The following is a 15,329-nucleotide window of genomic DNA, read 5'->3' on the forward strand; positions in this document are numbered from 1 at the left end:
AACACTTCCGCAAGTTTTCACACTCAACAAATCTGTGCTAAACTAACCAACCATTTTTCCTGCTGTTTCTGAACAATCATTTCAACTCCAGCAACCTGAAAAAGACTACAAACTGAATTTTTATTACTGTCTAGCGTCCAGTTGTTTCATAAGTCAGGAACTGTTGGCCAATTAAAAACAAATGCACTGTAGGTAGTTTTAGCTGTTTCTGGTGATGAGATCACTATTTCACATGAGTATTCCAGCTGTTTGCAATAGGAGTTATCTCTTCTTTTAAACAGATTTCATTTTTATTAAGTAATTACATAAGTAAGTTGCTTAAAACTATGATCAATAACTAAGTACCTTCGGATTCTTTCTTTCCCATCATAGCCAGTTACAGTGACACCACCTACAAAAAGAACTTACTTGGATGCGGTATGTGACAGACCACAACCAACCACAGAATCCTCTGCTTTTCCAGGCAAGTAAGATCCATTTCATGGGCTACATATGCATCTTCTGATACCACTGCCATTAGCACCACTTAAAATTGTTCTTTACTTGTGGAACTGGTCTTCTGGAAACCAAAATTAATTTAAGCAGACACTCAGTATTTGTTCCTTCTCCTCAGCATTTTTTAACCTTACTTTCAAATTATTAATGGCTGAGATGTCAATACTCAGAAATTACAAGGCGATAAAACTTCAGTTTGCCGACTACGTGCTGCGGGCTCCAATCCTGAAATGATGCAAAATGTAATTGAGCCATAATATGTCTGATGTTCCGCATTCTGCATTACAATTCACAAAACCGGTCAATCGTTCCTTCCTTTAATTATTAAGTAATCTTCTGTTTAGCATCATCTATATCAAAAATTACTTTTCCAAAGGAAAAAAATATTATACAGCACCAAACCAAACACATTGTAGAAGTCCTGCTATAGCTATATTAAAAAGCACAACCTTTAAGAATATGTACAACCTTAAACACACACACACCCCCCCCCACTCCACCCCGTCTAGTCAGCAAAAACATTTCCCACAAACCTGTGAGCAGTCCTTGTATCATGCTTCTTTGATTATCAGGCAACGGTATCCTATGTCAGCTTATTTTGCTCAAGATTGATAATTGCAAGTATTCCCTGTATCGTACCAATAAAAATTTAAGTCTGTGAACAGGAATCCCCAAACCAACACTAACATAAAGATATCAGTAACTATAAACACAAATAGAAGGTCCTCAATTAATAAGATACTGAACACTTTAAAAGGTGGCCAACAAATTACTGAAATGTTCTAAAAAATAATTTTAAGTTCGTTACACGTTGTTGCCAAGCTAAACACAAACATTTTGAAATCAAGTGTTCTGGTAGGTTTGAAGATGACAAAATATTTCAATCTTAAATTTGGCAGTCCAGATGGAGTAGTTCAGAGGTACCACAAGAATATTTTTATTGAAACACCATTTAGAAATAAGGTAGTAACAGTATAATCAGAATTTTATCTTTTTTACATAAGGACAGTACTAACAATTGAGTTAGCGGGCCACATGAGGTAAGTAGGGCTATTTGCAAGAATGACACAGTCCAAAGTCTGCAGCTCAACATGAACCCTTCCAACTTAAACACGGCTAAAAGCAAACACCTAACTCCTTTACAAGGCTCCATTTTGTCCTGCTACAGTTCCCAACATTATTTTTATCAAAGCACCGTTTTGAGATTTACAATTAAGACCTTAAAGAAAGCTGTTACAGTAATGAGGACTCTGAGTTCCAGTTTAAAAGTAGAAGCACATAGCCAAGTACCGAATCAAAGAAGATCCATCTTCAGAAGATCAGCCTGCCTTCTTCCTCTAACGAGCTTGTGATCTTAACAGTAATGAGAATAAAGCACATGTATTCATCTTTTAACTGGTTGCACCTGAATGGTATTACAAATGGCTTTCTGAAAAATTAAGAAGTCAACAGGAATTAGCTGTATAACATTTTTATTTTACCATATTGACATTTTATGCACAAATATTTTATCAGAGTAAAAATAGAAAATAATTGTTTCATGTAAAATTACCAAAAAAATGCAAAACACAAAAGAAATACATAATTAATTAGCAGAGTATAAGTGTCTTTATTTAAAGAGTAAAAAGTATGCAAAAAACCTTCCATTTTACAAAAGATTGGGAATATTCTTTCTATGTTCTCCTTCTGGCAGCAACAGGACAACCTTTGACAATATATTCTACATCTTTTATTTTACTGAAGACATCAAATTAGTCACAGATTTCTCCCTCAACTACAGAGAATGTGACAGTGATTTTACACCATCTGAAAGATTCCTTCTTTACTAACTAGAACGTGGTGGAAAAGCAGAAGATCCCACAACAAAGAACCTGAAGGACTATCATACCTACTGAAAAGCTGCAAAATAATAATTGGATGTATTTACAAAGAAACTGTGATATCAGAAGTTTCCCCTAGAGGGCTTATCACGTAACAAGGATATTTAGGCGAATAAAGTATTGATATTACGTTCCCATTTTGCTGTTACTTTATCCTCCCACAGTCCGGTTTGATCTAGGGAGCTGGTATTTTAAAATTCTCTTCTTATACTGTATTTGAACTAAAAAGGCCTCTTATGAACTCTGCTAAATAGAACTAATGACTTGTATTAGACTTCCATTTAGCAATGGAGCAGCGTTATATACACAGTTGCTGCCACCAAACTACCAGCTTATTCCTAGCAAACAAACCTGCATCTTATTTGCGTAAGTCATCTCAAAACACTTGCCAACTGGTGGAATCTGACTACTGTAACAGTAATAAAAGGACTGATGGTTAACCTCCCATGACAGAGCATTTACATATCTTGCTCAGGACTTCAGACTTTTTTAATAAAACAAAACCAGCATGCTCAGTAGACTGTGTGCTTTAAGAACTCAAGAGTGAAAACAATATTAAGAGTTACTGCAAGAATCTGGCAAAAAAAAACCAAACAACTTTTAATTGTGGTGATGAAAAAAAATAGGCTAGAACTACATGCAGGATTTCTAGTTAAGCAAAAGCTATCTGCACATGAACATCCACCTATAAACAAAAAGCTTTGTCCTCAATGCATCTTTAAAGTATACATGTCTTCTGTGTTCTTTGCCTTCTGCCTGCAAGTACGACTGTTCCTTTTCAGCTCAAGAGCAACAGCCCAGTGCTCTTGCTCCTCAATATAAACGCATCTTACATTTAGAACCTCACTGTACAAACACTTTTAAGATTTAAAGTAACTTGATCCCTCAAAGAATTAAAGGGTTTCCCTTATACATTTGCATTTTAATTCTTAAATGCTACTAGAAGGGGTTTCACTTACAAAGTTAGAAAATATGTATGGTGACAATGTTTATATTGTTTAATAACATGTAGGGGCAAAAGCAAACCCAAAATCACACCATTTTCAGCCATCAAAAAAAATTAATCTAACAGGCATCATTACAGAAGCTCAAAAGTTGCAGCCTGTACTTTACTTGCACGTATAAGTTTGCATGAAGTACTCTCCATAGCTCAGAATTCAGGATACATTCCAACTACTTCAATTCATCATCCACACTTCAAATTGCACCCAGCTCTGGAGCACACATTTGGCTTACGAAGCTTCAAAAACATCACTTGACGTTCAGAAGGAAATTAGTTTTAAATAAAAAATACATCTTTGTATTTTAATACATGTCAGACTGTACAATAATTTGGAAATCAAACTTCAGCCCACTGTAAAACTATTTTCAACTTGCATTTTGTTTCTAAACAGGGACTACTGACTGTGATTAATTTAAAGTCTTCAGTTACTAAGGTCGACTACTGTGCAGGTATAAGCACCTTGTGCAGAACGGAGCATTAAAAACTCCCACCAAAACAAACTACTCTTTGGGTGAGGGATATTTTTTCAAGTTTTCGAATCATCTTATGGGGGGGGTGGTAAGGGGGGGGGGGGGGCGGGAAGAAGTTTGTCTGCTTTTTGCTAAATGGCTAGCGTTAACAATGTCTTTCAAAACAGATAAGTACTTGCCCTCATATGCATATTATCTACATATTATAATGAAATACTCATAATTGGCTTTTCACCTAAGACAGATCTAAACCTGGATCTCCTTCTTCAGCACTGATCTTCAGTTCAGTCTAGTCTTTATTTCCTTTGCTTATAAACCCAGAAGCTATTTTAAGAACCCTGATGCTTTGTAATGTTTAATGTGTCTCTCAGCTCTGCTTGATTAAATGAGAATAATGAACATGTTCAACTTTGAAAGCATCAAATGCCGATTTGGCAGTTCAGCAGAGAAGACTGGGAAGGACTGAGTTCAGACAACTGATCAGCCTGCTTGCTGTAGGTACCTCATTAAAAAGCGCTGCAAAAATTACTTTGTACAGCTGCGGATACAGTGTGCTGACCAGTTCCACCTTTCTCACCAATTTCAGATTGCATACCATAAAGGCCCTGACTCAAAGCTGCAGAACTTGTGGTGATCCCTTAACTTATATTGAAATATATGCTGTTAAAAGATCAAAATTTATGCAAGTCCCAGTTCTTTATAGAAAATCATGCTTTATATTGTACTGTCAAGAAACAAAAGAAGTTTCCAATTGTGATAAAGGTTAAGAGCAGCAACTGCTCTGGTTATAGAGGAAAGGCCTCAGGTTCCCACTTTCAGGTCCTAGTGCTTAATTATCTTTCTCTGTTTGCAGGGATGCTGTAGCTAGTGCTACTGCTGTAACTGGCTGTGCAATGCCATGGAGTTGCATCTTGGCTAGTTTCTTCTGCTCACATTCTGTGACCAACCGATTCAGCTCTGCTGCACTGTATCCAATGAGAGTTTTCAAGTCGCAGACAAATTTGTACACAAACCTCTTGCCTTGCACTTTGCAGATCATGTCTCCATCATAGTAATACCTGCAGAAAGTAAAAAAAAAAAAAAAAGTAAATTTTCAGCATCTGTAGTTTCCACATGCATTGGTTCTTAAGGTCAGTCAGAGGCCACAATATTAATCTTTTTCTCATCAAGATTCTCATATAATCTCATATACCAAGCTACTGTTTAGCTATTTGCTTGTATGAGAAAAGGAAGAGGGCTGAAAACTGTCCCTGCACCTTGATATGTTAAGGAGAAACAAAACACAGTATTTATTTTATAGGCAGTCAGAAGCACCAGTTCAGAAATGAAGGTCTCCGAGAAGTTTAAGAGAAACATCTTGGGAGGAGGAATAAGCAAAAAAAATGCTTTGCTTTAATAAGAAAATGCTGCCTGTCCCCCCACCATTATTGTCTTTCTCTTTCTGTAATTGTCTCTGCTTTTCTGAGGAAAAAACTCACATTGGAAACAGTTTGAAAATTAGCACCGCAGCTTCTATGATACTAAAGCAGTCATTCTCTCAGTGTTGTTTTCAAAGATGGAAGTAACACTATAAAAGATGTTTGGGGTTTTTTTTGTTTGGTTGGTTTTGGTTTGTTTTTTTTTATAGTTCATATCCTGGCAAAACTACATATGTTGCCTTTATTTACATCTAAAAGTGACTTCTCTAACTATGAATACTTTTCACTTCGTGTCACAAAAGAATTATCAAACTGGGCAGAAATGCAGTAAAGATAACAAAGTCTGTATGACCCACTGTGCTCCAGAGACATTACAAAACTTTAGGTAATAGCAGTAAAACAGAAGTTGGAATTTTACACTTCTGTTGCTGTTCCGGTCTCACTGCAGGCATTAATAGAACATGTCACATTTCTCATTAAAAAAAAACTTAAGTGGCTGGGACATAACTTAGACTTAATGAGCTTAACAAGCTTGTGATAAATTTGGGGGAAAAAAAAAAAAATCAAACCCAAAACTAACAACAACAACAAAACAACAAAAAAAAAAATAATCACACAATTTCCTCAAAATCATTACCCAAATGCAGTGCAAATTAGTCCAGCTTTCTTGACTGCCTAAAACTTGGTGCTCTGAGTCACATGCTTGTAAAGCAAAAATAATTCTCATTCACCAGCAAAATTAGTAAATAAAAAGACTAACTTCTGTCTCCCTGCTCTAGTGTAAAAGAGGTAAGTTACTAAGAATCCAACCAAATTTCTTCAGGCACCTCAGATTCTGAAAAAAAAACCCAAAACAAAACAAAAAACAAAACAAAAAACCCCCCACCAAAACCAAACCAAACAAACAAAAAACCCACACACCTTTAAATTTCTTACTTTTGAGGGTCAGGATCTAAGCAACAGGACCAAAGCAAAGATAGGATGAGGAACAGACCATGCAGAAAAAATGTTGGCAAGACTGCTGGTTACTGATATCATACAAGAAGCCACAGAGGCCTGTTACGGAGCGCAGGAACTGTCAAAATAGCTTGCTGCTGCTCTGCGGGTAAAGCAAGTTTGGTCCATTTGCCAAATCTCTCCTTTACCTTTCTCCTGAATGACATAGTTATACAAAAGCCTCCTCTTCAGTCCTCCTCCTCACTCCACACCCCCAAGCTAACACCTGCACCTCCCTCACTTTATGTTTTCTTCTCCACATCATTACACTTGTTCTTAACTGCTACTCTGCTCCCACTCAGCACTTCACACCAGCCCCATCCTCCAAGGCATCTTCTTGGCACCAGCTGAAGGTTCTGTTGTTGTATGGTGTCCATCACATTCAGCCTCCTAGTGAGGCAGAGAGGTTTAGTTAGAACAGGTTGGATGAACCCCATAACCTAGAGATGATAATTTATGTTCAGCTTTGAAGTACAGTCTTGCTGTGCTGGGCAGAATTGGAGATGGGCGAGTGATACCCTGGTGTATCCCTCACACGTGAAATACGGTATAGCTTAGGGAAATACAGTAGGGTTTAGAGTGTGGGAACCCTGAGCAGGCATTCATGTTAAATGTGACAGGGTCTTGGACATAGAGAAACTGGGGAACTGGCAGCTGCGCCAGCTGACCTGGGTCAATACAAAGCATCTGCAGAAAGCCAAAGTTTGTAAAATTTGGCTGTGTCATATGTCAAGTGCCATCAGCCAATTTTTAATTTTAAGTTTTTAACTCTGTACAAGCACTTACATTTATTGTACAATCCTGTACAATGTCTGTCTCAAAATAATGCTGTAGAAAAATATTTACAAAACTGAATTTAAATTTAGTCCACATTACCAATATAACCAGAAAGCAAAAGGATCACAAGAAACTAGTCTGCATTTACACAACAGCCCAAACCATACAAGACTCCCACATCTCATGCTAGAAACACTACAGTTAAAATTGAGGCAGTGTGGCAAGAGGATTTTTCAATATTATGTTGAATGCATTTCTGATTACAGCATTTGCTTATTCAAAAAATATAGAAAGCTAAAAATAAATAAAAATACCCAGGCGAGTGCACAAAGCCTTGGTTACTGAAATGTTCTGCCTTAGTTACTGGAATGTTCTAAGTCATATTATTCTAAAACAAAACTTTCAGGTAAGGGATGAATTATTTTTCTTCGACTCTCACTTCCCGACTGCACAACTAAACAGATGTTGATTTTAGAAAATTTACCAAGGTGTAAGTAACAAAAAAACCCTGCTCTTCCACTTTTCACCCTGTCCTAGCTTATATACTGACTGGTTTTCGTACAGCTGGGCAGAAGAGCTAGCACATTTCTCAGTAACATCAACATAATTTTCTGTATTAATCAATAGTTGACAAGGTGATTTCAGTACATTAGTAAACAAAACATAGTACCATTTAATAAAACTTTAGCTTGGCAACAGTGTTTATCATGGGAGTAGCAAGACGCATTAAACATCCCTTCAGACATTCAAGTGTTAGAAAACATGTCAATATTGATGCAGCTGCCAAAATGGCAACATTGAGGAATGTGATTTCTGTAATTCTGTGACTAAAATATAAATGCAAAACTTCTCTAATAGTGATTTATGCAAATTACTGTGCAGACATCTGTTTAATATCCCAGTGATAAGAACATTATTCTAAAGTTCTTCAGCTGGCTTTGAGATCTTCTGCAGACTTTATTAACAAAACCCAAAACACATTAGCATCACCATTTACATGATTTTTATGTTCCAGAAAGTTTTCACATGTACCTTCCGCACACAAACACAGATTCACAGGTTGAAAATGCGGGAATGATATTGCAACAATACAGGCTGGGGAGCAGCTCTACTGGGAAGGCCCTGCTTTGGGCAGGAGGTCGGACCAGAGACCTCCTGAGGCCCTTCCCTCCCAAAGAATTCTGTAATCCTACAAAATGAATAGTATTCTAACTCAATATATAAATAATGGAAGAACAGCCATACAAGACCATGCTAAAGATCTATCTAGAACAGGATACAGGCTCCAACAGATCAAAAGAGGATGCCTAAACAAAAAGCATGAAAATAAGCACGTATCAATGCTCTTCCTTGCTTTCAGTGATCTGGGGCTCCGGAACTTCTAGAAGTTGTGCCTTTCCATACCTAACATCCTTCAAAATATTTCTTTTTCATTAATTTGTTCACTTTCCTCTCAAACTCATAAAATAATTCTGGCATCCACAATACTGTGCCTAAAGAAATTACAAGACAAATGAAAAGGTATAGTTAAGTTGTTTATCTGGTGCCTGCCAGTTTCTTCTTTCTTTACCATCATTTCTCATAGAGGTATTTTTAAATAGAAGAATTTTAATAGAAAAGGTCATTTTTTTAAAAAAAAAGAATGGTAGATGAGTTTACTTGCTTTTTTTAAAAAATAGTGTAGCGAAAAGTGGAAATGCTGAGAAGTAAATCTCAGACTTCAACCAATATACAACTTTACTCACATAAGAGAGCTTCTAAAACTGCTTAAAAAATTTGCAGGATTAGGCAATAAATACCTTTCTTGAAAACTAATCAAGAGAAGTAGATTTAACCATATCAGAATCAGAAGTTAGAAGTTAAATCTTAATGACTTCAGAGAACTTGCACAAATCTTCAGAGGCCAAAATAATCAGGGGAAAAAGTCTAGCATTCAGCTACTTGCATTCTTCCCACTCCTCAAACACATCACCTACAATGATTCAATAATACAAGTCCCTCTTACCAATATCAAACTACAAAATCATGATGGAATGAAGACAGCCTGAAACACTTCCATTTCTTGTTGATAAAAGCTCAGTGTGTTGGAATCACAACTGCTGAAACCTACCTGTCAACTGTATTTTTCAATTTAACACCCCTAATATAGCTGCAAGTCTTGTGTTATGATAGTTAAAAATAAGGTAGCCAAGTGGAAGCAAATCGCTTAATACCTGATCAGTTCCTAAAGTTCCTTACCTTAAAGCCCGACTAAGCTTCTCATAGTTCATCGTGGGCTTGTTTTTGCGCTGTCCCCATTTTTGTGCAACCAGTTCAGGTTGATTCAATTTAAACTCTCCTTCATCACCAACCCAAGAAATACAGTCCCGAGCATCTTTGTCAGTGAGAAGTTCTAATAAAAACTGCCACAACTGGATCTGGCCATTGTTTCCTGTTGAAATAGGAATAACAAGTTCCGTTTAATTAATTTAATTTGTCCTTTTTATGTTCCACTGATAGCTAAAAATTTTCAACCAACATATTAAAGCAGACCAACATAGAATATACGATAGAAGGAAAACTTGCACTTAATTTCTTTTAATTATTCTTTTGTAAACATTTTCCTACAAAGTCATCAGTATTAATCTATTAAAAAAGAAACTGATACAGAAAAAAAAAATAATCCAGATTTCTCATTAATCTTTCCCTAGAACTTCAGAAAAAAACCTAAACACAATACTACATATAGTCATTTAGACACACATCTATCCCTAAAATGTAACAGATTTAGCAAGAGCTGTTTATTCCTCTTCAAGCACACATAAACACACATGCACACACACATATACCTATGTAATGGAAATTGTGTGGGTTTTTTAAAATTTAGTCTCAAATTTCAACATTAAATATTAGAAATACTCCCCCTAAACTTCAGTTTATGTCAACATAATGTCTTGCATGTACAGTCATTAAGATTTCTTTTTAATTCAAGCATCTGCAGTTAAATTCCTGAATTCTCAATGATACACAGATAACAGACTTAATGCCTACAGGGAAAAACACCAGAGTATTCCTCACTGATGTCAGCCGATACAATCTTGGCCTAAGAATCCTGAATGACATCATAATAGATGGGGGGAAGGAAAGGATTTAGCATAAAAATTCACAACAGTGGAGAGAACCAAAGCAAATATGACAGAAAAAAAAAAAAAGATTAAGATATTAAGGAGACTTAATAATCAAAGAGTACATATAAATAACTAATTCAAAAATTGCATATTTAATTTGCAGGTTTTGAGAAGGTGCATTCATTTAACAAAACAAGAAACCTAAAAGTCAATTAATTCTAAAATCAACAAATTGAGGGGTGGGGGTGAGGGAGGAGAAATACAAGTAGAGCAAGTAGTAAGTAGCTAGGCTAGGATTCTACAACATACAATAAAAGTTTATTTTCTCTTTCTGTAAATGGAAAGTGGAAAGAAGTTAAAAGCTTGAGTAAATGCTGTGCAGTGGTTTAAGAGGACAGACTGTTAAGTGATAGAAGAAACAATTTTATGCACTATTTACTGCAGGACTCAAAAGCTGCAGTACCACGTTAACACAGCACCTTGTCTGAGCTAACGAACCTGCCAGCTCTACATGTGCTTGTGATATATTTTGTAGCTGCAGTCCCCTTCACACCACATGGACTTCTATGAACTTCACTTTTAGAGTGACAAAGATGTGTTCTACAAAACTAATTCAAATTAATGACTAAGTGCTTACCGCATTCGCATTTTAAAATAGCGCAGACAATACCTGTTCTGTTCCCAGGGGAACTTCTATCTTCCCCAGCGATCCTTGGAGCTCTCTGTACTTTAGCTGCCTTTGCGCTGCTGTTTATTACTTTAATGGTGGTTGGGGTAGCAGGCTGTACAGATGCTGGAATAATCTGCACAGCTGTAAAGCACAGAACATTGCAGAACATAAATTATAAATTGCTGGCACAGAAATAGGCATATATTATTTATTACCTGTATTACCATAACATCTAGGAACCAATTTTTTTCCTTTGCTAAAAGGACACACCGTGTATTTACACACACAATGCTAAGAATAATTTAAAGATTTTTCAACTCTTTCAGTGGAAATTATGGTTTTAGACTTGTAGCAGTAATGCCACATTACAGATAAAACATCAGCTTTAGTTTACTGTCATGTATATTACATGCTCCCATAAAAGCATTTTTTCATCTTTACACTGTTCCCTTATGATCTACCCTAATGCACTTTTGTCTACAGTCACGGTACAACCCTCCCCACCTGCTGTTCAAACAGCAACTGAAAACCCTTCTATTGCAACTATAAGAAAATGCAAATGATTCATTCTAGGTGACTTTAACTAGACACAAACCCAGGATGTAATACACAGTCTATTTAACATATCAGCTGCTTACAAATCTTCTGAAAATTGACTCATTTTAATAATTGATGCTGCCGCTTCAGCTGGAAGAATGAGTTTTAAATAACTGAAAAGTTACTTTAATGTATTTTTTCTAGTATTGGTTTCTAAGCAAGTCCTCTCTTCCACACTCCCTTTCAGTTTTTTGGAAACATTTTCTTTTGAAATCATAACATTTTAATATATCCATTCATTAATGTAATATATAACTCAAAAAACCAGAACAATTCAAGACCTCCAATATCTATCCTACACAGCTTATTTAAAGAGAGTGGAAAACTTACCAGCCAAAACAAGTGTCAGAACTTTCATAGTTCAGGTCATACACCACCTTTCAGTCAATAACAAAATATTGACAAACTCAATGTTTTGCTTTCAAGTTTAAAATATGCCCTGCTCCCCTCACCAAGGAAAACTACTCTCGAGTGATTTTCTAAATGTTGTACTATTACAGCGCGGAACCAAAGTACAGTGCTAAACCCGCAAACAGTTAGCTGTATGAATTAACTGCTGGCAGAAGTACTTACGCTGATCAATGGTAACAGTTGCTATTTCTCCAGAGTGTTCTTGGCTAGCCAATACATCTGCAAATTAGAAAAAACCCAGTAAATTTTTATTTAACCCATAAATTCCAACTCACCTGAAGATCAAAAATGTTTATATTTCATAGCGGAAAAGTGTCAGAATTTGGTATCAGTTTGCAAGAGACCGAGACATGCATAGCTCATGGTCTTACGAGTAGAGATGTTTAAAGTTTATAATTTGATTTTTAGAAATAAGGATGTACATGGTGAATTTCAAAGTATCTTATGCATTCTCTGTCCTTTAGCTATATCACATAAATGAAGATGGAAATAGTTTCTAGTCTGCCAAGTTACATCCAAGCATGGTAAGTCTGAAACACACATATATATTATTGTATGATGCACATACAATGCATCACTTATCAGTTGTGTTGTGTACCACCTAAGGGTTTCATTGCTTATGTTTAATAATCTTCACTTCTATATGACACAGAGATGTACATTAAATAACTCCAAATCAATGTTTAGTTATAAAACTATCAAATCCAGGAGATGCACAAATTAAGAACCTTTATTAAAAACAAAGGAGGAATCATCAGTCAGTAATTCCTATTAGTTATGAAGTTCGATAAAAGACAGGCAGACAGTGTTTAATATGCAGACATGTTTCATAACAGCAGACGTTCTCACTAATATCTCCTATTATCTTGTACAGATGCCCTCATTTTTACTGCCAATATTGAAGTAGAGGAAAAACAACTGTTCACAATTGGTTTCGTCTTTAAAGAAAGAAAAAAGAGAAGGGTGAAAAGGGAATAAGTAAAATCAGTTACAGAAAAAATCTCCCTTACATTTTCGAAGAAGCTCTAAATGGCTCCAGAGAATTTCTCCCCGTGGGACACGCTGGAAGAAGTCTTCTTGACTGAGGCTGCAGAGTTCCCGTCCAGGAATGCTGAGTGCATTGAGGTCAATGTCAGTCATGCTGAACTCCTTCATCACCCACACCACCCAGTGGAGCACCTGGTCTGTCGACCACTGTACTGGGTCTGGGAAAAAGAGATGAAACTGCAAATCATCTCATAATATGCTGCAGGGTTCCTCCTCAATTATATAACTTCCATGAAGGTAAATATGTAACAAAGCACCACAGTTACCTTGACCAAATCTGACTGGGTGCAAAGCTGACACCTCTTAAAATGCTGATAGCATAGTGTGGCTTGGTGGGCAGGTGGAGAGGGCAAAAAAGGGATTTTCCTTTATCAAAAGCTTTTACATCAGAACTATGCCTGACATTTCTCAACACAGAACATAATTATTTCTCTTTTTTCCAAGGTCTTCAGTTTCAAAAAAAATATATTGATCAGCATGTGATTATGTCGAAATACCATATTCTAAACTCATTCACGTAATCAGAGTTTCTAAAGTATTAAAAATCACCATTGTACTGGGTTTGGCCGGGATGAAGTTAATTTTTTTCACAGAAGCCTGTATAGGGCTGCATTCTAGGTTAGTGACCAAAGCAACACTGATAACACAAGGAGATCTTTTAGCTACTGCTGAGCAGTATTTGCACAGAGTCAAGATGTGACTGGCTAAAGCCCTAGGGGTGGAACAGGACCTGTCAAACCCCTGCAACGGAAGAAGGCTCAGAGAAGATGACCAAGGGTGAAGTGCCCATGCAGCTCAAAGAATAATGCAAAGAAGCTGACTATCTCAACAAAAAGGAGACTGGAAGGTGGCCTTTTAGATAAACAGCTATCAACAGCCAAGCAGATCAACTGGTGGTATAAATGTCTCCTTGAGCCAGCCAGATCATGAATATGTGGCTCAGCCCAATACAAGAGTACACAAATAGACAACTAGCAAAAGAATTTTGAAGACAGCAGTGAGCTTGAGCTGGTTTCAACCCATGTATTCTTTCCTGGTGACTGGGGACACCCAGCATTGCGATGGTGAGCATATTATAGAGACCAGTAACGTGAATCACACTGGTATTGTGACTGAGCAGTGTACTGTAACTACTATATTTTCCTAAGTGTAACTTGCCATTGTCCTGTGTTTTTAGAATAATTTGTATCATGCTGCTAAATCAGAAATTCCATGCAACATCAACTATCTTAAAGTAAATCTAGTATTACACAGTACACGCTCTATGTATGGAATATCTAAAAGAATCTGGTCAGAGTATTGGACTCTGACACAAGATCTTCTCCGTTTCTTACTTGGCCACTCCACAAGTGAAAAGGCTGGGGGTACACAAGAAACTGGGAGAGGACACAGCCAGGACAGCTGACCCAAACTGACCAAAGGGATATTCTATGCCATATGACAGCAGCAGCAGCAACACCACCAAGGGTCAATTTTTTCCAAAGTAGCCCTTGCATGGAGACTGCATGGATCAGCCCACCACACACGTGGGCTAATAAACATGTACCATAAATCAAAATATAAAACAGTAAGTGGAAGATATACCACATCTAGAAAGACCATATTAAATAAACCATTAAACAAAGACTTGATGGAACCAGTGCAATGCCTGTATTTGAATTAAACAAGCCACACCATCAAGTTTGGGGTTGCCTGTTTGACACTTCAACAGAATTCAACATGCACATCATTTACATGCCAGTGCCAAACGCAGAATAGTATAGACAACTCACAGAGCAGAGGAATATATAGAAATGGTAATAAATTATCAATTCAAGATATGGGCAATACATGACTTATTGACTCAAGACATTTTAACATAAGAAGTCTGTTGGTTCAAGCAGTACTCGTATGAACAAGCTAGAAAGAGGATGGGTAAGGTAAGCACCATCTCCAAAACTTTGTTGATGTTGTGTGCAATACATTAAAGCATGTCAACAAGTAAGAACTCAAAATGGCAACTAAAGCAGAGAGATTTACTTTCACTGTCTCAAAGGCAAAAAACAAGAGCAGAACTAATATCGATTTTTAAATTACATACCCCAAACAGATGTCACTTCACAGGTTTTTATTTTAAGAATTAAAGAAAATAAGGTTCCTAAGCATATGTAGGAGCTACAAATTCCATTTTGCTTAATAAAGGACAGTAACGTTGCATCATTTTTCACTGATGCAACCTAAAACCATGCAAAGTAATACTTTGGAAAAGCTGTATCAAAAGGGTTTTGGTCTTCAAAATGTTATCAGCAGCGAATTTTCATCAAGAAGCTGCTAATTTGTTCTCATTGACAGAACATAATCTGCAAGTAACACAAATCATTACTTTCTCTAACCTGTTCCATTGTTTCCAAGTTTCCTGCTGCTCCCTTTTCTGGCTTTATTTCTCATATCAATTAATAATTTCCTTCTTCCTAGGGAC

General features: G+C 36.6%; 1 protein-coding gene across 2 annotated transcripts in view; it reads right to left on the reverse strand.

Annotated features, from left to right (window-relative positions):
* Positions 1 to 1,408: 1,408 nt before the first annotated feature.
* Positions 1,409 to 15,329, reverse strand: part of GABPA (GA binding protein transcription factor subunit alpha) — a 29,231-nt gene continuing 15,310 nt past the window's right edge. For both annotated transcript variants that reach the window (XM_055701424.1, XM_005439965.4), the window contains exons 6-10: positions 12,835 to 13,029; positions 11,987 to 12,043; positions 10,817 to 10,957; positions 9,278 to 9,470; positions 1,409 to 4,906 (exon numbers count right to left, since the gene is read on the reverse strand). In XM_055701424.1, the coding sequence (XP_055557399.1) occupies positions 4,678 to 4,906; positions 9,278 to 9,470; positions 10,817 to 10,957; positions 11,987 to 12,043; positions 12,835 to 13,029 (815 nt within the window). In that variant the 3' untranslated portion in view covers positions 1,409 to 4,677. The remainder of the gene's footprint in view (positions 4,907 to 9,277; positions 9,471 to 10,816; positions 10,958 to 11,986; positions 12,044 to 12,834; positions 13,030 to 15,329) is intronic.

This window comes from Falco cherrug, chromosome 2 (assembly GCF_023634085.1).
Source record: "Falco cherrug isolate bFalChe1 chromosome 2, bFalChe1.pri, whole genome shotgun sequence".
NCBI classification, from domain to species: domain Eukaryota; kingdom Metazoa; phylum Chordata; class Aves; order Falconiformes; family Falconidae; genus Falco; species Falco cherrug.